Source organism: Acanthopagrus latus, chromosome 22, assembly GCF_904848185.1.
Source record: "Acanthopagrus latus isolate v.2019 chromosome 22, fAcaLat1.1, whole genome shotgun sequence".
Classification (NCBI taxonomy): Eukaryota; Metazoa; Chordata; class Actinopteri; order Spariformes; family Sparidae; genus Acanthopagrus; species Acanthopagrus latus.
Window position 1 is genome coordinate 9,138,459 of NC_051060.1, and position 26,750 is coordinate 9,165,208.

The 26,750-nt window shown below is 39.6% G+C and overlaps 2 protein-coding genes across 12 annotated transcripts in view; both read right to left on the reverse strand.

The window, feature by feature from the left end:
- Positions 1-1,619, reverse strand: part of LOC119012658 (DNA (cytosine-5)-methyltransferase 3A-like) — a 58,710-nt gene extending 57,091 nt beyond the window's left edge. For both annotated transcript variants that reach the window (XM_037086673.1, XM_037086672.1), the window contains exon 1: positions 1,486-1,619. In XM_037086673.1, coding sequence (XP_036942568.1) covers positions 1,486-1,554 — 69 coding nt within the window. In that variant the 5' untranslated portion in view covers positions 1,555-1,619. The remainder of the gene's footprint in view (positions 1-1,485) is intronic.
- dtnba (dystrobrevin, beta a) overlaps positions 1,578-26,750 on the reverse strand; it is a 44,718-nt gene continuing 19,545 nt past the window's right edge. For 3 of the 10 annotated variants that reach the window (XM_037086682.1, XM_037086685.1, XM_037086684.1), the window contains 11 exons: positions 26,615-26,692; positions 25,555-25,642; positions 25,293-25,372; positions 24,592-24,705; positions 20,201-20,297; positions 19,929-19,949; positions 19,492-19,645; positions 18,417-18,506; positions 18,234-18,281; positions 16,274-16,306; positions 13,831-14,948 (listed from right to left, as the gene is read on the reverse strand). In XM_037086682.1, coding sequence (XP_036942577.1) covers positions 16,299-16,306; positions 18,234-18,281; positions 18,417-18,506; positions 19,492-19,645; positions 19,929-19,949; positions 20,201-20,297; positions 24,592-24,705; positions 25,293-25,372; positions 25,555-25,642; positions 26,615-26,692 — 778 coding nt within the window. In that variant the 3' untranslated portion in view covers positions 13,831-14,948; positions 16,274-16,298. Of the gene's footprint in view, positions 1,715-9,516; positions 9,646-13,830; positions 14,949-16,269; positions 16,307-18,233; positions 18,282-18,416; positions 18,507-19,491; positions 19,646-19,928; positions 19,950-20,200; positions 20,298-24,591; positions 24,706-25,292; positions 25,373-25,554; positions 25,643-26,614; positions 26,693-26,750 lie in introns of those variants that run through there. The other 7 variants (XR_005072552.1, XM_037086688.1, XM_037086686.1 and 4 more) reach the window with 7 other exon arrangements.

A 26,750-nucleotide genomic window follows, 5' to 3' on the forward strand; every position in this document is an offset into this window, starting at 1 on the left:
AATATTTCAGTGATAGTACTTTAGTGAAATAAGGTATATCACTCTGATTTACACTGTTTACATTTATTATTCTTTGCTGCTACTAATTACACCACTATATCACTCTTCATTAACTTCATTCTTGTATAGTTTATATCCTTATTTTTACATTCTCTACTTATCTGTACTTGTAGACACACTTGTGATCCTCTTGGGATCAATAAAGGCATATCTTATTTTATCTTATCTTTACTGGCATTTCCATTTCCGCTTACAACACTATTTACGGATGGTATTATGTATGTTTTATGTGTCAACATTTATTTGATGGCTGCAATGACAACAAATGATGTAGTGCAATAATGTAGCAGAACAGCTGAACTGTAATTAGTTTGAGACACCTGCATGTGCTGAAATACTGCTGCGCACTGTTAGCAGAGCTAAGAGAGGCACACTGAGATGAGGCACTCGAGAACGCGCATAAAGTCACATCCTTTGGACTGTTGTGGAAAATCCGACCCAAGTCCTTCACAAAGAAATCCACAGTCCAGCAGCATTAAACAGTTTAAACAAATCATCCACAGGCCAAGACAGATGGGGAAGGTCTCATTTTTCACGTTACATGACAACCCTTCATTCTTCACTGCAATAAAACAGCATATAAATATTTTTAAAAAGATTACAATTAGTAAACGTATTGACCTGCTCCAATTGTAAACAGGTGAATTACTTCAATTAATTATTGAATTTCAAAATTAAAAAAATCTATTTTGAAAAGGTTTTTAAGTTTCACTTTTTACTTTGACTTATGTTAGATAGATATATTCCCCACATTTCCACATCCCCAAACATCTAGATATACTCAGTATATACAGCAGATACATGCAATACATGCAGTCGAAACATTGTCATAAATGTACATCCACATATTTAGATCCCCACTTATAATTTAGTAATGAGTTATTTGTTGCCCGACTTAACATTCATTTTTCGTTTACAGGACTGTTTTGCACACCTCTGACTCCATCCTTTACATCTTAAAACTTCTGCAGCGTAACAAAGATCTGGATCGCAGGACTCTTATGTTTAGTAGAGTATTACATCCATTGTTATCCATGAGTTTCCTGGGGAGGTTACTGAGATGATAGCTCCAGTGCTCAGCAGATTGGGTGTAAGCAACAAAGTTACATAATAACTGACACAGCTGGGTCAGATTCAAGGCTTTAGAAGCATTACCTAAGTGGGCTAAGCAACAATAACAGTGTTATTATTCCCTCGATAAAGTCACTAGCTTAGATCTTCATGAATGAAACCCTCTAAGAGAGAGGATTAGCATCCTGTTACCAAGAAAAGCATTGTTTCCGGTTAAGTGACAGAACGTACAGGAAGTCATTTGTAAAACTGTAACTGTATAATCAGTAGTAGTAATGATACATTACCTCAAAATGAATTCACTCAAGAGTTTGCAAAACAAACATACAAAAAACAATAATCCATCCCTCTTACCATGTCATTTGCGGTGTCATTCTGAGGTGTCTGAGGCGGTTCGGCGGCAGCAGGACTGTTGGACGGCATGGCAGGAAGCGGCTCGGTGAAACCAGGTTTAGAGAGTAAAAAATGGAGCAAATCAAAACATGGGAAAGGCCCTCAGAAGCACCAAGTGCAGCTTCATTCAATCTGTCTGTCGGTCCTTCTGTTCCGACGATCACTTGCTCGCTCAGTCCTGACCCCTCTCCTGGGAGAAGAAAGACAAAGCAACCACACACAGAGTCAGACATGAGTGGATTTACAGTACAAGGAAATTTGTCACTTCTAAGTAAGAAATCATTCACAGTGAGTGGCTGACATCCTCCTATCGCTTCCTTCCTCTCTTCGCCCCAAGGTCAAGGCTCTACAACAGGTATGTGTATTTATGATGTGTACGGTACATGATAGATGAGACCCCCCAAATATCACATTTCAGAGTAGTAACAGGTTAAGACATGTTAACACAGATTTATGCACAAACACAGAGACACACAGACCCATACAGGTGTCCTCAAAGGAATCCGTTGGATTCAGGATAGCTTTCAACATGGCTGTCAGTAATGAGTTATTTGTTGAGTATGATTGATGTGACCTGATAAAACTGTCCCGTTTTATTGGACAAAATGGCTGCCTTTGAACTGCAGGTAAACAGGAACAAAAATCTAAAAAATGTCCCCTAAAACAGAAAAGAATCATACTGGAGCTGAAATCTTCAAGCTTAATTTGGGCCACTTTCATTTTTGGTAATAACTTGGTAAATCACACATCTTTTGGGCTGATCAATTGCATTTATTTGATTTTTATGATTATGAAGTTTATTTTCTTTTTTGGGACAGCAGGTAGTAGAGACGGCCATAAACAGAGAGAGAGGAAAATAAAAGGTCACTGCAGGTATGTTCTTTCACTGCCAATATCCACCACATATACATATATATATATATATATATATATGTATATATATATATATATATATATATATATTTATATATATATATATATAAAATCTATGATGATATAAAACAGAAGAAAAGCAGCAAATCTGAGAATTTGAGAAGTCCTATCAGGCAAATACATTTGATAAGCTTTACGTCACTCCAACTGGACATTTTTCATGACTCCTAGCAACCAAGCACAGACATCATTGGTAGAGCTAGCGCGGGAAAAAATGGACGGCAGCTGTAAAGGAGGAGCTCAGTGGAGAGTCTGCCATGTGTGACCTTGTAAGTACTGGGGCTCATCTTGGCTCTCTTCTGTCTCATCACCCTCATTACCATTCATTTATTGTATGGAAGTTAGTAAATGAGGAAAGCACAGGAGAAAGTCAACCTTTAATCAACTGTCAAGGGGGCACAGGGATTTGTAAATGCTGGAGGAGTTTGCAGTGTAAAACTCTGAGATTTGATATATCTGTACATTTTTCTCCAATTGTTTTGGTGACTTGTTAAAGACTGTTAAAGGACCTTTACCAAAGACAGACTTCGACAGAATGTTCCCATATCAGACTGTGAGGCTCTTGTGTGTTCACAGTATCAGACAAGCTGAGGAGCACAACGGGATGCCTGATGTTACTTAAACAGTAAAGAGGGAATACTGTTCACTGAGATCCATAAAAATAACCCCTCTCGATTACTTAAAACAATGTTCACACTCACGGTTCTGTTGTTTCAACATATATACTGTGACTCATTAGATTCCCTCACTTAGACTGGTTTTGTGCTCACACCTGTGACATAAAAAAAAGAAAGACGCACATAAGCAAATAGACAATGTGGCCAAGTTTTGTCTGCCACTTTATATATCAGGGTACAGCTAATCAAAAGTTAAATCACAAGTTTACTTGGAGTCTATTTATCTTACTAATTGCTAATGAAGCATCAAATAGGGCTGGATTAAGCCAAGTGGAGGCCCTGGGGCCACATTAAACTGTGTTGCTCTATTGATACCAGTGATGACACTCAGTGGCTCAGTTGTGTTGTGGGTAAGGCAGGCACTAAATAATGAAAAGGAAGAATAATGCAAGAGTGCAATGCTAGACCAGTGGACTCATTTTCAAAACATGGCACCTACATTACCCACAATCCAACTTAACAAAGGGGAAATTTCTTAGATGCTACGCAGCTTCCTCCGGAGCCACAGAAGTCTTCAGACTACTAATTTACATATGCAGTAGTTCCCAAGACCTGTAAACAAATTAACATGTATAACCGGTGAAATTGCCCTTGGATCTCAGTTTCCTTTAGCGGTGCATATTCTCCAAATTTGCGAGTTTACATGATTTAAAATCAGGGCCGTCCAAAAGTGGAGCCTGCCGGCCGAAGTTGACCTCGGTCAACAAAAATATTGATATAATTTTCATGAAGCAGTTATGCCATGCTACTTTAAATGTAAAAAGGTCCCTAACTTTATTTTCATTTTTTTCATAATCTGAGCATGTTACATCTTAACAAAACAATGGTCGCTTTTGGCGCCCCAGGGAAAAAAGTTTGGGCATGATCTGGATCACAGGGTCCAGATCATCATTAAGATTTCAAGCGTGACTAATCATTTCCATTGATTGCACTGGTGCGCCTGACAGTCAGGAAGACAGATTGAAAAAATGTATTCAAATAATTTTGTGACTGACTTTTCTTTCAATCTCCTGTGATTAAAACTGAGAAAAACATTTATCTGCACCTTTAACAAGTATTTAATTAATTTGCTATGAAACTCAATTACAGTGTGTTACTGGGTGTATCTAAATCTTGTGCAGGTGCACCTAAATGAAAAGGCTAGGGCGCACTAGTGCATAAAATTGACCAATATTCCATCACCATAGCTCAGCTGCCCCTTAACATCCAAATTCCACCACACGTGACGGCTTTAGTCAGGTGTGGGATTTGCGCAGACTGGTGTCAGATACTGATCACAATCTCAACACAAAAGCAGCTTCAAATGCAATCTTTGCGTATGCCTTAAAGAAAACTGGACCTCAGTGGTGATTTGGATTTGAGCACAGTGTGAGTGCAGCCAATATGTCTGGCTTTCCTCAAGACGTACTGTACAGTATGTCACTCCGCACGCTGTGGCCTTACATCACCTACTGTGAAGACAACAGGCAGCCGGCCAGGGTTACCAGCGGAAAGACAAGGGTGGAAACTTTGCAGAAATGGGTGTACAGTATCCACCCCACACCCTCGGGGGCTCCCTGCACGAGCTCCAGGCTCCAGGCCAACCAACTCCTCCAAGTTCTGCGTATTTAGGTCACCCGCACACCTCATACTCCAAAAGCAAGTCTGTACACACTGATTTAAATTGTTTAAGTCTTAATACAGCAGTGGTTTAAATTAGACTATAGCCAAAAGGCCCCAGCAGAAGCCTGTACTGGTGGGAGGAGAAATAGTTGCGCAGAGAAAAAGCTTCAGAGGTATGTCAAGGTGGTACGAGTTAGGCAGTGATAAGATAGGGAAGTAGGTGATTCTTCTCCACAATAAAAGCATAAAATATGCAATTTTCTTTATTGTCCTCTTTAATTGGTTAATTTTGAGAGCTCTTTGTCATTTAATTTCCTCCTGTCCTTTTGTCTGTTTTGTGCAGATGCAACTTTGATAATTTCCTCTGGTGATAATAAGTTTTCTATTACTAGCAGAGCTTGAGAGATTTCTGAATTATGTGGAAATCGTGTTACTCGAACTGTCTCCTCACGAAAGGTACACAGGTGAACGAAGTCACATTTTTTTTAAAGGCGGGGAACTCTTATTTTTCAAATGAAACATCTGATCTAACACTTCAAGATGTCCTTCATCACAGAAATCCAAGTGGGCTGGGATTCACAGATAAGAGGTCATCTGAGGTCATGAGTCCGGTTCATCTTCAGGCTTCTTCAGTTCTAACTCACTGGAGGAGAGTTGCAGGCCTTAAATTCTCCCCTCCAGTTAGTTAGAAATGAAAAAGCCTCTTGAATGAGAGGTGAAACGCCTTCAAGAAATTGAAACAAGTCCAGTTGGCTATGATACAGTATTTATAAGTTTCACTTGATTATCTATTCTGTGACATATCAGATTTTTGGTCTCCAAAATTAACAATACACATTTGGTTTGACTTTTATTGCATATCTATGAACATGCATATATGCACCCATATCTCAATATCCCTAGTGTATTTTTAGTGGTGTAACTTGACAAATCAAAGAAATGATGATGGCGGTGACAGTCAGTGGCAGCAGTATATTCAGGCTACAATACAATTAATTTACAGAAAATGATGCAGTTGAACAACTTGTCGATTTGATCAAACACTTCGAAAGAAACGACTTTTGTTTACGTTCGTAAATGGTGCTTTTATTTTTAAAGTGTATGTCGGAAATGTGGTAGTGATTCTCGCGAGTTCGACGCAGCCCAGCTTTATGACAATTAATACTGGGAGCGACCTCACGCGGCCTTTACCGGACGGCCTCTCACAAACGCCGTATAATCCCGGCGGGGGTGTGTGCGGGGCGGGCAGCCGGTGAGAGACACGTGTCTGAGTGTGTAGCGACGATAAGCTTTACTGGGTCAGGTAAAAAACACACGCGGGGGCGCGTTTCAGACCGAATGCACTCAGTAACCTCTGCATGCGCGCTCCCGCCCGCTCGCTCGCTCTCCGCGGACGCGACGGTTCCGCGCGCTGATGTGTCTGTCTGCATCTGGTGTGTGAAGCGGACGGTGCGCTCCGGTTTAACGTTACCTGCTGGTGTCAGAGGGGAGGGAGGGGAGCTGGGAGATGGGCAGCACGCTGCACCGGAGACACACAGTCGTTAAATCACGGTTTGTCCGGTCGCCGTGATTTCCCTCTAAATAACTCACCAAGTTCGCTCGCCCCGTGTACGAACCCGCTCCGTCCTCACGCGCACATCATCCGCCGAAACGGAACCAACGGTTTGGCTCTGGAGCGCGCGAGCGATGACTTTAGGAGATGACTGTAGCTAACTTGACGGCTGCCGGCGTGCGTTCACGAGCCAAAATGTAATGTTTATATTTACCGTGTCGTCCGTCCCTCAGGCACACGGACCCTGATGGTCGTCGCTCTCTCTCTCCTCTCGTTCACTCTCGATCTCTCTCTCTCTCTCTCTCACACTCTCTCTCTCTCTCTCTCTCTCTCTCACTCACTCTCTCTCTCTCTCTCTCCCTCTCCCTCCTCGCGCTCTACCGGGTCTTCTCTCTCCGCGGCTGGCTCGCGCTCCCCCGCCTGCTCCTCTCTCTCTCTCTCTCTCTTTCTCACCGGCCTGCTCTCTCTCTCTCTTTCTCGCTCGTTCTCTCTCTCTCTCACGAGCCGCAGAGGCTGCCGCACCGGAGAGAAAGTTTCCGCGAGGTCCTAAAGTCTACAGATGCACACGGCACGCACACGCGCGCGCGCACGGACGTATGCACGCAAGCAGATGGAGACAGGTGTAGAGTGCACACAGTGACAGCTCCTCAGATGAAGTAAGCATCGGTCAGATCTGACTTTACAGAGTTCTGGCTGGATTGTCACATGATTTACACGCATTGAAAATATTCCGGGGCAAAGTGACATCCAGTGATGGAATGTAATCAAGTATATTTACTCAAGTCTCTTTCACTCTATTACATTTTGGAGGCAAATAGTTACGAGTTACTTTGTAGATTACACCTTTACTTGAGTATTCATAAGACTCAAAGTTGTGTGATTTGTACTATTTTTTTCACTTAAGTATTAGTTCATGGAAAATGCCACTCACCATGGATGTAATGTAACTATGTACATCTACCCAAGTACTGTACATAAGCATGGCTCATCTGGACCCTCCATATGTTGTTGGACCAAACTGCTTAAATTATGACGGTCAAAGAAGTCATTTTGCAGGGGCTGGGGTCGCTCACACTAATTTATCAACCATTTTACAGATGCTACTCTCTTAATGGGTGTATTGTTGTTTTCTCTTCTGTTACAGCTGTTTCCAGCACATTCGTGGCGTGAAACATGAGGTCAGCGATGTACAAAGTAACTCTTCAGATAAAGATCACAGATGGGCTGCCTTGCTTCCAGGTGGTGGAAATGGGGTTGTGGGTTAAAAAACCTGTGTAGACCCACTTATTTTGGTGGAAAAGTGGTATAGGCAACTCTGAATCCACACTTAAGTATGAGTTCATGGAAAGATCCACTCAACAGTGGTGGAATGTAAACTAAGTACATTTACTCAAGTTCTTTTTTTAACACAAATTATTTTTCTCATTTGATGCATTGCTGCAGCATCCCTTTTGAACACTCTGTTTAAAATGTCATCTCGCTGTTCAATCTTTGGTCAGAAAAAAAAAGCTAGACTCGAACCAGGTGTTTCAGGCAGTGTTTTCTGTGGGCGAGATTAACTCCCCTTGGTGTGGACTTTGGGCTTTTTCACTTTGCAGACCTTTTACATGCACAAAAATGCTACATAACACAGTAAAGGAAAGGGGAAAGTATTTTCATTTTCTGCTACCATATGCGTTCCCTCTTTTTTAAACTTTTTTAAACACTGGTGACATTATTCCGAGAAATTGCGTCAGTACAGAATACTTTATATGATTAACAAACAAGCTTCAGAAAGAGTCCAAACATACAATGTCTGGACAAGTCAAGTGTTCTGGTTGAATCATATTAGAATATACAGTAACTAGACAACATAAGGTAGCATTGTGTGCTGTTCTGTAGTCCATTTACAGTGTGTGTTCTGGAGCTAGTGAGCCCAAATACTTTTAGGCTAAAAGTATCAGGAATGCACTGCTCACCCTATAGGAGTGTCTGACGGCTCTTGTATTGTGTTTCACTGCCACAGAGGAAATAAATGAAACACGCCAAAGTATCTCCTGACGTCTTTTACTGCGGAAACAAAAATGAGACCTGAATCATCTGTCAAACAGCCTATTACTGGGTTTCATAGATGATGAGGAGCTCAAAAAGTCAGCGTGAAAAATGCTAAGTGCCAGAGAAAATCATTTCCCACCTTTTCCAGGAGCCTGACATGAAAGTGTGTGAGCTTCTGACTGATAGACACAAATGTGGGATTTAATGATTTATCGGAGGTATTTCATGTTTTACTTTGATGGCAGCTTTATTCTCTGTGCAATTGCTCAGTCTGGAACTGAGTATATTACATGACAACTCGATGTGTGAAAAACGTGAGAATCAACATCTGTAATTTGCGACTTCCCCTGAGCCACAAGACCCTCAGGAGGCCTGAAGGCTTCAGACTCACTGTGTGGTGTTTGTCATAATTGAACAAATTGCAAATTGATTTGTTAGAACTGTATGTACCACTTAAAGTAAATCACAGCAGCATTACTTCATAATTTCGTAAGAGGGACTCAAATTAAAAACTAGATTTAAAGCCTTAATTATTTCTGTTAACTTGCACTTAGATGGCACATATTCTGAAATAAATTGTGTGCCTGATTAAGCTGCCACAATCTAATTGCTGATGAACACATTCAGAATGCACATAGTAGAGTGGGAGACAGCTCATTTTCGCTCTTGACCGAATAATAAGAAACAGAGGATTAATTCCACCCCTGAGGTCTTAAAACTTTAAGGTGTGTGTTATTCATAAATGCGCAGAAATACAAGCAGGGGGATACAATATCAAAATCTTATCTTTATACAAACAATCAGGCTGTTTTGATGGGTTGTTTCTAACAGAGATGTAAGTGAAGTAATTTACAATTACAGCAGCACTTGGATTCATCATTTTGAGTTTAATCAAAGTAACCAACCAGCCCAGTTCCCATGATACAACGGACACCTGGGGATATTTCCATCTGTTTTTGTGATGACAATGAGAGGGGCATTTCCATTTGTGTAGCAGACACACATTGTTTTTTGTTACTTCCTATCTTTTAATCATCTCATGATCCTTTAGATTTATCAGGTTGGGCAACCACAGGGTAAAACCTTTTCAGTTTAGAAACAACAGCTGTTGATGCATAAAGGGGTTTTTTTGTCATATTTTCTCGAGGTCCCTTGTCTCCACCCATAACCCACAAGCGAATGCAACACATTTACCTATTTTCTGGTTTGGCGGGTTACTTTCTTGTTCCTTAACTCCTTTCTCCTCCTGTCCCTCAACAGGTGAAGCTGAAGCCTGCTGCAACAAGTTGAAACCTGCTCTCCAACTGCTGTGGACACGCTATTCTAGGAAAGAAGAAAAACAGTACATGCATGAGTGAATTAGGCAGATTCTAGTTATTTACAAAGTCATTTGTGGTTTGCACTAAATACTACAGCAGATACAGAGAAGTATCAGCTGCCATTCCACAAGACTATGGAGCAGCTTTGTTTCTCAGGCTGTCAGACACCTTTGAAGTAGCATGAAGGGACTTTTTTTTGGTCCTTTTTATTCATACCAGGATGAATTGGATGCATAACTGACAGCACTGTTGAAAAAAAAAAAAAAGAAAACACTACAAAATTAATTCTTAAGTAAAAGTAAAGATACCATTACAATATTACTTCAGTTACAGTGAAAGTCACCCAAACTAGTGCTTAACTAAAAGTCATGAATGTTAAATTGTATTAAATGCCCTTAAGTACCAAAAGTACAGGGAAAATATAAGTAGAGTATATATTAACATGCATGCATTTATCATATAATATATATCAATTACACACAATTAGTGATCTAGTAATTATCAGAATCAGTACTTGTTAAATTCCATCACTGATTAGTGGTATTTGCCATTATTTTATATTACAAAATATATTCATATTTCTAAGTCCATAAAATGTAGTAAAATAGTAAAAATCAGCCAATTTGATGTCTTTAAATTGCTTGTACTTTTTTTTTTGTCCGTCAAAATCCAAAAAAATACTCTATTTACACTGAAAAGTAACAAGTACCTGAAGTTAAGTGGAGTAAAAAGTGGAGAAATTGAAAATTGTACCCAAGCGTCGTGCATGAGTAAATATACCTAGTTACATTCCATCACTGATGTTCCACTAACTCATATTTAAGTTAGTCCATCAAATAGTAAAGATGAAGATTTGATGATTTAAAACTGTTTTGTTTGTCCAACCAACAGTTCAAAACCCAATAATATAAACTGAGAAACACAGCAAATGATGATCCTCATATTAAAACACATTTGAACTAACTAATGTTTTGAAAGGTGCACTGTGCAACTTTGTTAAGAGACACGTAAACAAACAAAGAGACATGGCTATTGATACATGGAACAGCATGTGTATAGTGTGTACAGAGTTTTAGATCTATTTAGTACATTATGTGCCATTTGTTTACATTTGTATTTGCAGACATCAGAGCAACTGCTTGTATTTTGAGATATGGTAGGTTAGGAACAAAGACAGCACACGACCCATTTAGAACTATATGACCAAAAGTTACATTACGCACCTCTAATAAATGATTCAAATGTTTAGTTGATCGACATCATTCATTTTTAACTGGCTGTTAACCACTAATTGATAACTTGATTCAAAAGTGAACGTTATTTCTACCGCCATTCAGACCAAATTGTCCTTTACTGCAGTGCAACTAGTTGATTTTTGCCAGTCGCTGCTCCAGAAGAGAGGGTTAGACTCAGTTTGACCCCCGAGGAGAACAAAGTGTTTAGATCCACACTAAACAGGGTCATAACTGCGCCGGGTGTTGTGAGTGAGTATAGGAGGTGTTGGGTGGGAAGGGTTATTTATAGCAGTCAGTGAGGTCACCAACAACAGACAACCTCAATGAGCTTTATTCAGTCTGTAATTTACACCCCCTCCACTCATACACACTCACATACCCGCACATGCAACACACACACACACACACACACACACACACACACATTCATGACCTCTGGGGGAAGCTCATGGGAAAGGCGCAAACTGCTCATCCATACTAATGAGGACACTAAATCAGGGAGAAAGTTAAAAACACGCAGGAGAAAAATTGGGTGTATTTTTGGAGCCCATGCTGGGCTGTTTATTTATAGAAACTGGGTTATGACCAAAAACACTCGCTCAGAGGAAGGAGTAAGATAAAAGCGTCTCTCCCCGGATTACTGTGATCAGTTCTTGCACTACCTCTACATTCCTAAAATACTTGAATTTTTGTTCGACAGTGTTGGACTTAAATCCAACTCTGAGGCACTTTCACTGACCATTTCCTGCTATTTTAAACATCTACACCACTGCATTTCAGAGCAAACACTGTATTGGTAACACTTAAATAAATGTATAGTTAATTCCACTGATGTTATTTCATTGATATGCTTTAAACATAATGTAGTTCATCTATAAATATCATTTGAATTGCCATTATAAAGGTGTAACTTACGTTTACGCATTTTACAACTGCTTAACAAACTGTTCAGAAAGCATATCATTGTTGTTAGCGGCAAAATAACTGAAAGAACTACTAACTAACGGTCATTTAAAGTGTTGCCGCTGAACATATTTTCAGTTGTTAAATTTTATGCACGACTGATGATTAAAATAATGAATAGTATATAAAGTTGTTAAAATTAGGTCAGACAGATGTTCAATGCGGCGCTTCTTTCACAGTGACACAAACCAGCGGGGACAGCTTTTAGAAAAGTTTCATACAGTGTTTTGTTCTTATCAGTTTTATTGTCTTTACCTCCTCCATGCTCGTGTCTGCAGCAAACCCCCTAAATGTATAGAATTAAACAGTGCTTTGCGTATTTAATGCCGTTTGACTTTTAATTTTAGAGTGAGAATGCATTTTCACATACAAAAAGTTTTATAGACCCCCTGACAACAGTGAAATGTCATTTACACAATGCTTTAGCTTTATTAATGTCATTATACTGTATACTGTGCATCAGTGTTACATAGGCTCATTACTCTATTGTATTATTCCCAAAGTACTTTGAGGTAATTTTGCTCATAATTATTGCATACTTTTAGTTAAAGGGGCCTTATGCAGTTTTGGAGAAGAAATTCAAATTTTGAATTTTAAAATTTACAATACTTATGAGTCCCCAGAACACTGTTTGAAGCAAGAAAGGTGACAGGGTCCTCCACATATAAACAAGGTAAAACAGTATGAAACTGTGTTGTCCTTTATGGTCAGTTTGGTTATTCAGTCAGAGTTTGTCTATTTATTTTGTTTAGGCATAAAAAGATCAGTCAATCTTCTTCTGATTAAAATGTCTTCCCATAACAGTCTTCATCTTTAAGTAACATTGTCCACGAAGGAGTTCTACTCGTAATACAGAACTTTAACATTGTTCATGTACATCGTTCAAACAATCTCCTTTAAGCCATGCTCTTATCTTTTTTAATTCTCTTGCCGCTAGTTTACTTTCTCCGTTCACAGTAGTTTTGGAGTTGCTGCAATATAATGGGATTTGGAAAAGATTATTCAAGATGACTTTACAAATGGGTCACTGTAGTTTCCAACTTGTTTTACCGGTTTACTACATTACATATTGTTTTGCTAAACTGAAGTGCAAAGCAAAGCTTTTAGGGAACACGGGTATGAACAAACCAGGAGGGACTAAAATGTTGAGGTCATAGGAAAGCTATGACATACTAGTGGAAACTCATGGAGAAGTTATTGAATTATACATGACTTATACTTGTTTTATGTTTCTTCACAGCCTTATGCGTCCTGGGGATGAAGAACAACAGTCACAGAGAGAGACTGAACTCAGGGTTTGACGTTAAATATCATTTATTGCAGTTGAAACACAGATCAACACTCTTCACACACCCTGTCAGCTCCAGCAGCCTCAGAGCTGAAGGTGTTTACAGTTTCATGTCAGGACACATCTGTCCTGTCACTTTCTCTCACTCTCTCTTTCACAAATATACACTAAACATGAGCTCATTCATTCATTAAATCACTCATACCGTCCATTAATCATTCAACGGTCTGAAAATATGATAAGTTCAGTCACAAGCAGTCAGTCAAACTATTTGGAGGGCTGGCGAATCTGAACGACGAAACAACAGATCCAAACTGTACAAAACAGATCATTACAGCTTCCTGTGAGCACAGACGTGCGCTGTAATGCTTTAAACATCTTTTTGATAGATTATCTCACATCTGTTACATGAAAATAAAACAACCTGACCTGATGCAAGCTCAGTAAGTCACTTTGGGTCATGTTGATTGATTTGCATAAATATGTAAGACTGAAGGTTTTTGGAGAGCTGTGTGCAATTTGACATCCACAGAGAACATTAAGTCTTTTGCATTTTTCTTTGAAAGACTTCAGAGAGTAGAAAAGTGTGAGGAGTTATTGTGGGCAGGCAGACTGGCAGACTTCTGTTTTATGTGTGTGTGTGTGTGTGTGTGTATATATATATATATATATATATATATATATATATATATATATATATATATATATATATATATATATAAAATGTGATTCTGTTCTTTTGCATAGATCATTTTAGGTAAGGGCCACTTGGAGCTCCTTATTCTGCATGCAAGGCTAGCAGGAACAAAAAGGGTTAGGGTTGTCTTGTTTCTATGTTGAGAAACACTAAGGTTAATTGTAGGTTCATTAAAGGACCAGTTCACCCAAATGACGACAAAATATCAGAATTTTTTTGTGTATATAATAGAGGCCACTTCTCACACACTTTCCTACTCTGCTGCTGCGGCTATCGTGTTGAAGCAAATGGTCTTATATTCTCTCTCTCTCTCTCTCTCCACACAGACACACAAACACTCAAAGTAATCAGATATCTCCTCTTTGACTGGAGTCCCACTGCAGTACCGAGATACAAAGAGGCCTGGACAACCTGAGCTGCTATCATACGAGCACCCATGGCACTAATTTCATCCAGGTTTCAGACACCTGGACCAGGACCGGGACCTCAACTTTCCACCTCCTATCACCACCACAGCCAGAAGGGGCTGGGCTCGATCCAGCAGGAAACGTCCCATTAAAGCTTATCATCTCAGCAGGGCCTGACCACACTCGCACACATAAACACTCAAACTGAATGAATAACTGTCAAAAATCAAATCAAAAGCAATAAATACTAAGCACACAGTGCCGAAACTTGAAACGTTACAACTCACTTCTCTTAATCTTTTTCACTGTCTTTTCTAACATCCTATATCTCGATCCCGAAACTTTCCTGCACTCTTATCCCTCACAAATCTCCCACAGGCATCTTTCTGTCTCCATCGCACTTACTCGACCCTCCCGTACCTCAAAAATGCAGAGCGCACACACAAACACATGCAGGCTACAGTACAAATCAGTAGGTTTCAGATTCCTCGTTTAGCTACACATGATCAAATCAAAACAAAAGTAAAACCACAGTGACAAGACACACAAAGAATCACAGCTATACATCAGTAGGGACCCAGCGGCCATTTGGTGTCCAGCATCGTGATTGGTTGGCGGTGGAGGTCTAATCCCCACTGGCTAACGATGAATATAAGAAGATATATTTTAATCCCAGCAAGGTCGGTCTTCTTTGGCCGTGACGATTCATCACTCTGTCTGAGGAGAGAGCGACACGACAGTCAGACAACCAATCAGAAGTTCAGCTTCTTTTATATTCTCTCATTAAAGAAATTAAAGGAACAGTCTGTCATTAGGAGATATATCATTTTTTCTTGTCAAGAGTTAGGTGAAGAGATTGATACCACTCTTGTGTTTGTAGGTTACATATTAAGCTAGAGTCGGTAGCCAGTTGGCTTCACTTCGCATGAAGACTGGAAACATAGTGCTAGTTTGGCTCTGTCCAGAGGTAAAAAAATAGACCTACCCACACCTCAAAACCATGTTCATGAACAGAGTATCTTTTTTGTTTATTCTTATACTAATCATGTTGACAACAAGACTAAAAGATGGCAAAGAAAGCCTGGCATATAACATCCAATAAAACCACATTATGTTGTGTTTATGCTTTGGTTTTTGCACAAATTAAACAAATGAGGGTCTCATTTTCACATAGTTTTGTTATTTGTCCGTAACTACGGATAAATGCCTCAAATGTGAAACACTGAATAGACTTTAAGGTTGACTTGCATATGTACACAAAGCTACTGTATGCGGAAACAAGGCTTAGGCAAAATCTTAAGGCTAAGATAAGCTAACAAACTTTGGTTTCATATTTACAGTAGAGGCATGAAAATTGCTATTCTATTCTATTCACCTAACTCCTGGGAATAAAGAGATTCAAAATATTTAACAAAGCCTACAAAAAGTACCACGAGAAAACGTCATCAGTTCTTTGAAATACAATTTCTAGTGACACAATACGTTTTTTGACCAGCATGACAAGAAAATGTGTCTTCTAATAAAGAAATGTATGCTTTTATTTTAAATAAAAACAACAAAAACAGAAACCATGAAACTACTTGCATGCATGAATTGAAATAAAAGATCACAAAGTGCTGATCAGGAGGAATCAAAACCGGACTGTTTGGATGCCTGTGCAAACAAGTCCAAATATAAACAAGGTGTTGCTTTGAGTCATCAAAACGTTTTTTCCCATTAAACATGAACGCAGCCTTTTTGCTATGGAGCAGAAACATTTTTCGCATCCTGCTTAGCGATAATTAATTTTCTATTTTATTTTTGATTTTAAGATTAAATCATAAAAGAACCCCGCGACCCTGCAGAGGATTAAGCGGCGTACATATAATGTGTACAGATGATGGATGGATGGATGGATCATAAAAGAAAGTTGCATCTTTAGATTTTCATACATCCTAGTTTAGAGCTAGTGTGCTGAAAATCAGTCTTAACACACTGAAACAAACTAAATTTCGTTATTTTTGTTTTTATGATCATCATGTAATTAAAAAGGACTTACTTACTGTTTCTGTTTGTCCTGCGATCATTTTAACCTGCTAAAGAGAGAAACGAGATTTGTTAGCAATTTAAGCAAGCTAAAAGAAGTGCTCCAGGCTTCTGCCAGAAATTGTCATAAAAAACCAGACCAGTACTTTGCATAGAATCATAAAACATGACTTTTCTCGGCAGGTGCTAAACAAATCCACAGAAACAAACCTCTAATTTGAACAGTTTACACAGTCTTTTAAAGGGTTAAGACTTAACTGTGCTGAACACGGGGCTGAACCCTGGCCTCCTGTCTGTCTGGCTGTTCAGGGGTCGCTGGGTTAGTACTGCAGGTTAGTATTCTAATAAGGGTTTAGTCTGAGCCTGGAGAGCAGACCAGGAAGTAGTTTCACCACTTGGTCTCTGCAGGCGGTCCTCTTGTAAAGAGGAGGGGCTCCATAAAGCATGGGTAATGAGACGGCATGTTAATGAAGCTTGCTGCAGTACAGACGAGAGCACCTGGAGAATAAGTGGAGTCGTAGAGAGTGTGTGCACGTGGTCACACAGCACACACACACAGAACCACATCCATAAAAAGCTGCAAGAACACTTGCATTTGTAGATACAGCAAGTAGCTCATGATATCATTCAGAGTGACACGTATGTGTGCAAAAGAAAAATTAAGACTCAGTTAAATTATCTCCAAACAACTGAAGAAACTATACAAGGGATCATATAGTACAGGATATCTTATTTAAAGGAGGCTAACTGATGTTTTCTGCAAACACACCAGTATCTCTCTTCAGTTGTTGACCCCACCAGCAGAATTCCACTCATTAATACAGCTAGAAATGTATATTTAAGTGCTGCACCACGGTACAATTTGAATTTACTTGTACTTTATTTCAGAGTTATGGTACTTAACTACATTTCGGAGGGAAACATTAATCTTTTTACTGCACAACATTTATCTGCAAAATATACTCACTTTGATTTTACACATGATTTTCTTATGAAATATGATTCATTATTGTAGACTGAAGAGGCTGCACACAGATGTTTTCAATTATGTAGCTGTTAAGACTAGAGTTTGTCCAAAGACCTGCTGGAATTTACCTGAAGTCACCAATAAGAATGATAAAGTTGTAACTCCTGCAACTTAACCAACTGTAGCGCTCCTGAAGTTCCGAGAAATGTCTTTTTTTAATCTTGTTTTGTAAGATAGCAGCCTGTGCAAAACAAAACATTATCTTTCAGAGCCTTTGGGGCACCGTTTTCTAACACTCTGAAAAGGGCCATCTGCTAAATTAGTTATTTTACATTGGATAATTCAAGTACATTGTGCCGGTGATGCTGTTGGCTGTATTTGAGACATTTGCTTGATATAATAAAGTCCTCCACAACTGTCTTGTAACAGTTGATCATTCATGATCAATTATGGGTTTATTGGGGGAATTTCTGCCTTAATTTTTAGAGAGTAACTGCTAAAGAGAGACAGGAAAGGAAGGAGGGAGAAAGGGGAGGGCATGCAGCAATGGGCTCAGCTGGAATCAAACCCAGGCTGCTGCAGTAAGGACTCAGCCTTGATGCCAGATACATGGTACATGTTCCACCAGGTGAACTACCAGGGCGCCTGGGTTTATGACTGAAATAAAATGAAGTTCATTCATATCCTAGAGAGCTGAGAGACATGATCAACTCAGCTGATGTGTGAACGGTCTTATTAAGTGAAAAAACAAAACAGATTTAAAGTTGATTTCAGTCATGAAAAACTCACCAGTGGTGGAGTTTTTATTGATAGGTTATTTCATGTATTTACTATGTTGTTTTGCCCATAAGGCACAAATTACTAGCTTCTCACTGTGGATGTGTTAATTAAGCAATACTACTCAAGCAACCCATATTCGTCTCAGTGCGAAGATTAAGCATTATAATGATCAGGTCAGTGTGCAGTTGTTTGGAAATGGATAATGTGAGATGTTGAGAAGATTAATTTACCTCTGTCCTTCCCATTCAGCAATCTCTCCTCCTCCTCCCGAACATCATCTGAAAAGTGATGAAAACATATGAACACATCTTGGACAGACAGATACAACAAACCTAATCTTTTGCCTTAATTTGAGAAAAATAGATGGACTGGAAGCTACACAGGTGTCAAAAGAGCATCTGCAGGATATTTACCGGAGTGGAGCTCTTTGACCAGCGAGGACACGGTGTTGGTGATGGAGTCGGCTGCTACCAGAAGGTCATTCCTCAGGTTCCTTCTCGGGCCTGAGAAGAAGAGATGCGACAAAAATAAAACAACGATCGTGTAATGTTGCACATCAGAGAGCAAAGATTACATTTACACAAATCGGACACCCGCGTCACGTTTTTAACTGTTGCGCTGTCAATTACAACAAAATCATAAAGCAACTGATGTCCTGCTGATATTATGTAAGTTTAAGTAATGATATATAACTCATCACTTTTAAAATCAGCTCACCTCCTTTACCCTTTCTTACACGTGTCACATTTATTCAAGAGTATATTTAAAGCATCGTGAGATTCATTACACACGCGCTGTACATCTTGGAGAATCACTTCACCATCTTTCAAGCCCTCTGAGGCAAATTTGTGATTTGAGACTTTGATCCGTGTGAATGTAATCTATCTTGATCTGACTAAAGATCCCACACCAATCTCTTGATATTCTTGTTAACCATAAAATTTGACTTTCACACAGCATTTCCTTCAAAAGTGGGCTACTTGTTGAATTATTCATTCCTGTGAAGTGGTTTGTATTACAGGATGAAGGTTTTACTGTGCAACATGAACTGTTAATAAGGTGAGAATGACCTGAAACACTGACTGGGAACTTCATTCAATAAAACATGTAGGAAAAAGCTCAAATTAACACACAAAAACATTTTTTCAGATGAGCATTAAAATACTGATGTCTTTTTTTTTATCTTGAAACCTGAATTGTAGAACTTTACTTAAATTCACTTTTAGAAAAGCAACTCGCATGTTTTTTGATGAACATCGAGGTTTAACAATAACGTAATTCCCCTTTAATGGTGAAACCGTTAGGTGGAGCAACACTAAAACCTTGCTGAGTAAATCCTTCAAGAAAACACCTCTCTTGTGCATCTCAAAAAGGTGTAAAAAGGACAAATGTGTAGACTGTCAGTCAAAATTGAATTCCCAAACTAAACCAAACCCATCAGATCTATCTGTTAACTTAATTTTGGCTGTACTTTAAGTTCCACTTTACCTTGAGCGAATGCTTCTTGTACGTCACCTCCCACCCCTGCGAGTGAATCTTGAGGAGGGTACATGTAAGCCTGAGGAGACACAGCACCTACAGAGCGGACGGTTGACGGGCTCGGTCGAGAAGGAGAGGCATGAGAAGAGCCAGCCGCCTGCGCCTGAGAGATGGATTTATTAGAGCTGTTACATCATTCTCATTATTCAAGACGTACAGAAACATTGAACTTGTAATTTTTGTTGCAGCTGACATCATCGTCACTACGTAGTAAACGCTGTGGTTACTGTTGGGAAAAGCCAAGCCATTATTTAGCTCCCACTTGGAAAAATGAAGCAGTCGCTTGTAAAGCTGACTAATTTTGACATTTAAAGTTTCTGAGTGATGTTAGGGCTGAGTCTCACATTTACACCACTGTGGGTCCAACACAAGGGGGGTAAACTTACTGCCTGTCGCTGTTCCTCATCCTACATGGGCGGTCAGAAACACCAGAGAAGAAAAAAAGGATTGAAAAGAAGAGGTCAGAGACAGTCAGAGCTAGAAAAGGTTGCAATTATTAAGGAGGAGGAAGCAGTGGGAAAAGTGAGGCTTGTTACTGCGAGGACAGACACAGGGAGGTGTGAAGTAAAAAAAAAAAAGGGAAACTTTGCCCTCATGTGTGACCACGCTGAAAACAACGAGCAGTCTGTGTGTGTGTGTGTGTGTGTGTGTGTGTCACCTTGAGCAGCTTCATCAGTCCCTCCAGCTGTACCATCAGCTCCCTCCTGCTCTCTTGCAGAGATGACATCCTCTGCTCCAGCTCATCTTTCCTTTGTCTGCAGTGCACACAAACACACACGCACGCACACACACACACACACACACACACACCCTCCATTACCGTCATATAACAGAGTGTCAGGAGGCAGCAATAAAGGAACTCAAGGACTCACAGTAGGCAGAAGACACTTTTAAACTAAAAAGATTTGAGGCTACACGGGTATGGGAATATAGACAGGCAACAGCACAGCAAGCTTGAAAATGTCACACTTTTTATGTCATTTGTCTCCAGAGTTGATTTATTTTGACTTCGCCATGTAACTGGAGTGGACTGATCCATTGATCTGGATCTATAAATCAATGCATGATCTACAGTCCAATAAAATCAATGAAACATGAAAACATCAATCCACAACATCATCTTTGAGATATGCCTTTGGCACTGTGTCACCTTTGCTGTCGAAGCACACAGTGCTAGCACCAGGCAGGTAATGGCAAGCAGCCAAGAAAAGATGATGAGGCTATTTACTCCCCTGTCGGAAATAAATCAGCGCTGTTGATATATCTGGGATACTGGAGAAAAGACGGGCCAACTGACACACAGGACATCTCACTCAGCAGTCTGCTTACTTGTTGCTCTCACTATGACAATATTGACTGCTCTGTTTCATCAATATTAGGCTTAAAAAAAGGGCATGCATGGTGTTCTGTTGGCAGATGCAGTGACTTAAAGGAGACATATTCTGCTCATTTGTAGTTTCATAATTTTATTCAGGGTTACTACGAGAATAAGTTTATATTCTTTAATGCTAAGAAAAACACATAACACAAGTTTTCTCATACTGTCGAGTGCTGCAGCAGAGTTTTAATGCTCTGTCTGAATCGCTGCTTTAACTCCTGTGTCAGTCTGCTCTGATTGGTCAGTTCATGCACGCCTCATAGCGCACCGCTCACATGTTTTCAGTTTCAAGTTAGTGGAAACTTAAAATGTGAATACGGGTATAAATTCTTAAAATATGTGACATGGTGATGTAGTGTGATGTCAAGAAGTCTCAGGAGGGATGACTGACGAGGTGTTTCAGGAGCAGTGTGTTCTGTGGGAGAAAGTAGCTTCCACTGGCCTGGTTTGGGGCTTTTTAACCTTCAAGATCTTTTAAATGCGCAAGGACCTATTTAATACACTGAATGTAAGGAACAAAATGTGTCCCCTTTACACCATCACCAAGTAAGAAAAAGTCTAATTTAAACATGTAATTTGTAAAGCCATGAGCAGAGGAAAGGTCTGCTGAGCTGAACACTTTGACTATGAATTCACTGACAGATGTAAAGTTGAGGGAACTTTGTTTAGTTGATGTGATGTTGTTTTTGTTTTAAATCCCATGAATATGTTTGTTTTTATATTTTCCAGTGTGAGACAAGAGATAATTTTCCTGCGCCGGCTGGACAATAAAGTTATTATATTCTTTTCCGGCCAATAGTCGAATAAGGGGCGACAGCTTCTTTTGTAAGTGACAGCGTTAAATGGGCAGATGATAAATTGTATTGAATCAAAATTTCATTCTGGCAAACTTTGTGATATCAGCAAATATTGTATCGCTGTCAAAGTAATTGGTATATACTACATTTACTGTGAATGCTAACACACTCCAGTATGTTTGATGAGGTTTATGAATAGACACAAAATAATCTAGAACCTCCCAAAACTCCTGTTTCACTCTTACACAGAAAGTCAGCTAGCATAATAAAAGATTGATGGTACTCAGATCATCATCCTCAAAAACTCCCAGGACATCACTGCTCCAACAGCAGATGCCAAGTGAGAGCCAGAGAAAAAAGTAAATTGCATTGTGTGATTATATGGAAACATGGATGGTTGGAGATCAGAGGCAAAGGAACACAAGGTCAGAAATCCTTGACATTTTCCTGGGTGATTCTTTTATTGCAGGGCTGGGAAACGAGACGCAGAGCTCGCTGACGTGGAACACGAGAGCGTCATGAACATCCGAGACGGACCACAAAACTATGAAACCAAACTTTAAAAAATTTTGAAAGCACAATCAAGACAGGTTTATACTGATGGCAGAAGCAGTAGGGATGTTCATCATGGAGACCACCAAGGCATTCAAACTGGAATAGAACTGAACTGTCAAATGATAAATCCTTACTACTTACAAGATTTAAGAACCAGCGTACATAACTAACAGAGTAACAAACATACAGAGGTGTTTACAATCTTTCTTCCCAAACAGTATGTGGTCTGGATGGGACATTAAAGCAGCTCCTCTCTTTCCTTCTTGGCTCCCCAATACATGGTAGGATAAATGAGTAAATAAACAAGTAAAACGGGTCTGAGTCACACAGTAACTCCAGATTTAAGTCATTATGATTCGAAAGCAAAGCTCCAACAGTGGGACCATTTAATCTGTATCATTTAACATATTTCCCAGAGGTTCTCTCAAATAATGCTGTCTCATCATAAATCTGTACTCCTTAGAGAGTGTCCTGCACACGTACACAGGCACTGTTGAGAGAACAAACATCATAATACTTTTGTGGTATGGAAGCAAATAATTATAAAGGAACGACAGCAATGAGCTGCAAGAGGTAAAATCATTGGACAACTCCAGATAGCAATTTTATGGGTAATGGCGGTAAATTACTCATGGGATGAGTAGTTACAGTATCAGCTGTTAAGATGAGAAGATGGAGGGGAGAGCTGGTCATTTCAGGGTAGTCACCATCAAACACTGTACTTACAGGGAGCTGTGTAATGTGTGTCAATAACGTTATGTTAGTTTTTACTACATGCGCATGCAATTTGGTCAGATAATAGCAAAGTCATTCATCACAGTGTAGTTAAAAAGTCCAGTGAACACCATTTACAAGATCTAACAAGTGAATTTTGTGAGTTGCATGACTTAAAGGCACCAAGTGCAGAATTTGAAAACTTTTGAATCTGGCACCACCTAGTTGCCCCATCTAAAAAGACACAACAATGCATAATGCTCAGTTTAAAGGAGGAATAGCATGAGAGGAAATTGTACCTCCAGTTAATAAACTTGTGACAACACCACTGTTAAAGATTACACTGGACATTTTACAAGAAAAGACACTCAATATTTGAAGAGCGCTGCATCATTTTACTGCTAATGCAAGCTGAACATTTCCTACCGCTGCAGTTTCAGATTAAAAGCATTTAATATCTGAAACATGAGTTGACTTCTTAAGTAGTCACAGGATTCAAAAGGTGTTTGTCAGTGAGTTTCACACTTACTGCTATCGTTGATCAAAAATGCATCCACAAAATAAGACAATGGCTGTTTTCAGCATTCGCTGACAGTGGACCAGTTTGAAGAACTCTAAGATGTTTTATACACTATTCGAGTAATGCAGCAAGGAGAAGCAGACACAGTGAGCTCTTTAATGAAGGAATTAGGCTTTGGGCAATATGAGATATTATCAGATGATATTTGGGGGGGGGGACAATATTGTGATATAAGCCTAGAAGGCATTTAGCGGACAACATATCTACAACTTCTTAGTGAAGTAACCAGCTCCTTTTCCCTCAACAATGTTGTCACATTCCCTATTCTAAATCTGAAATACTGCCACATAAGCACTTTTGCTTTTTTCTTTGACTAGAAATCCTCCTCCATGGTCTTGTTGATTAACTCATGTTTCATGATAAATGAAATCTGAATCTGTTGCTGTACAGAAAATACAACTTCAGTTTGTAATTAGTGGCCATCGTCTGACTTTTGGTTATTATAATTTTTGATTAAAAACACCAACAAAACAACAGTGGGTGTGGTGGGTAAGTAATGTTGTTGCTGTATGTCCAAATGCCACTGTTTATCACAGCAGGTTTAAAGGCTGTTATGATCACAAAGTAGAGCAAAGTTCCTCTGTCACACTTTAAACTACCAGAATTCTTACACAGTCATTACTGCAACTCTCTCCTCGGATTATTTATATCAAGTCTCCCTCCTCTTCCTTTAGAGTTTTTGTGTTTACCAAAAAAGCATAAACACGTTGGATTTATATTGGCTTTCACTTAATCCACCATCTGTCACCACCATCTGCCATAACACACTCTCCCTCTGTGCTGCAAAGCAACACGGCAGATTTCCCGCCAAATCTGACACTGTGGCACACAATGCAGGAAATGTGGGGTAAGGGCCTGTCAACCTTTGATGGTTTTTGAAAAGTTGGTTTTGGCATAACTTCAGTGGGTATGAGACACAAGGTTGAAAACAAAGAAAACAATCATTGTTGTATGAGTCCGTGCAGTAGGAGACCACATTGCCGAGCTCCTGGTATTTTCTGGTCTATGGTGGAGTGTTTGTTTACCTGAGCAGGCGAAGCTCGGCCAGCAGGGTTGGGTTGGTGCTGCCCTTCTCTGGGCTGGACTGGCACGCTGCGTCATGCTCTGCACGGAGACGCTTGATCTCTGCCAAGATCTCTCTGGGAAATGAAAAACATACTCGTCAGCTGAGGCTGAGGGAGCATTACATGACTGAGCAGACTGCAAAAAGACAACAACAAGCGCATGCTTCTGCGACTTCTGAAAGAACATGTTGGATTTACAAAACACAAACTCAAACATTTGACATATGAAAATATACACACAGGGCACTTTTACTGTGAAGGAATGTACCTTTCTTTTAGGAACTAGCATGTTGACAGTGTTTCATACAACAAAAAAGGCGAAAGTTAATGTTTTGTGCATGACAAACATTACATCCATTGTTAGTGCACATCTTTTATTGCCTTCATTATATCATAAACAATATCATAAAAAGTAAAGTAAAAACTGACACGCTACATGATTTCAAGTTTTCTATAAACATGAAGGAAAACTGGGCATGGACACCAGTACAACAGCTAGTGCAGGGACACAGAAATCCTACTGCAGTAGCACCTCAGTCTCAGACATATATATACACATTCCCAAACACAACTACAACATTACAGACTTAAGAAGAGCAGCAGTCATACTAAAAGGGGATGAATTAAAATGAAAATGTCATCCACTATTCACACATTTCTACCTATTTTTGCACTCCAGCTGAGCGATGAGCTCCCTCTTTTGTTTGTTAACATCAAAGTCGATGCTCCGTTTTGGTATCACCTGAAAAACACAAATTTGGTGGATTTGCACAGACTGTGAGTTGATAAATTGTCATCTAAAAATTAGAAGACTTTAGTTTAGAACTTTAAGACCCAAGAGAATCCGCCTACAACTGTGTGACACAGCTCTGTGTACATGTATGTATTTGCAGTTTGTGAGAAAACAAGGTGTTATTGACTCACTCCTGTGCCGTCAGTCTCTGCTAGTCTGGACGTGTAGCGGGCAATCAGTTTGTGCTCCTCATCTTGCCTGCTGGGACTGTTAACACTACTGTAACACACAGAGGAGAGACACTGAAGTAAATCTGACTGAAAGCAACATTTACCAACATTTACTCATGGTCAGTTATATTTTCTTAAGTTGTCAAAGATTCATTTACAGTATGAATATGTCAGAATGTGAGAAATGGGGGCTTATATGCTGTTGCCACTATGTGGTTAACATTAGGAAAACATGCCAACCTTGTATAGCCCACTGAAAGACTGGACTGCTTTCAGGTGATAAGGATGTTATTGGATGGTATTGTGAAACTGTTTATTCAGTGACTTAATGAAGCTAAAAGGATGCTGGGCAGATCAAGTTTCACTGAAACACACGACCCAGAGGCTGATTGTGGACAGTGGTTTTCAATCATTGGTTCACAATAGACAGCAAAATATGAGTTCAGTTTGTCATGTATAAACATTATTTACACATTGATTGTTTATTTTTGCTTGATCTTTGCTCTTGAAACAAGATCAAATGTGGATTAAGTCTGACTAAGATTAGGCCTGTGCTCCTGCACATTGTTCTTCTCTTTTCTACCTCCTTGATTACCAGCATTGACAGCATTAGCTGTGAGTGTTTTCAACTTGAGTCTGTTTTTGAGTGTGTCATCATGGCAAAATGTGGTCCTAATGTGGACACTAACACAGAAGCAGTTTGAGTACTTCGCCAAGTGTTAATATGTATGAGTGTGTGTCTATTTGTGGACAGGTTTTGTTAATACAGTTGGATCACAAGCCTGCAAGATACAGTCACAAATCTTTACAGGTAGTCTCGATCAAAATAAAGGGTGAGTTTGAAGAGGAGTGCAGTCTGGCCCATACATACTGAGTTCTTAATGTAATGATGTAGTAATGACTTCTAAGACGTGATGGTCAGAGCATTAAACATGTAAACATGTGTCATGGCTCGTGTGATGCAACTGCAAGACGGTCTCTTGTTCCCTTTTGTAACCCCCTGCTGTGTCACCTCTCTCACCTCGGACTGCTCTGGAGTCGATTCACATATGCAGCGATCAGAGCATGTTCTTCATTCATACGCTGAGCAGCTGACAAACTGGATGACAGAAAAACAGACAGGAAAGGACATAAACATAAATATTCAGATTAAATTA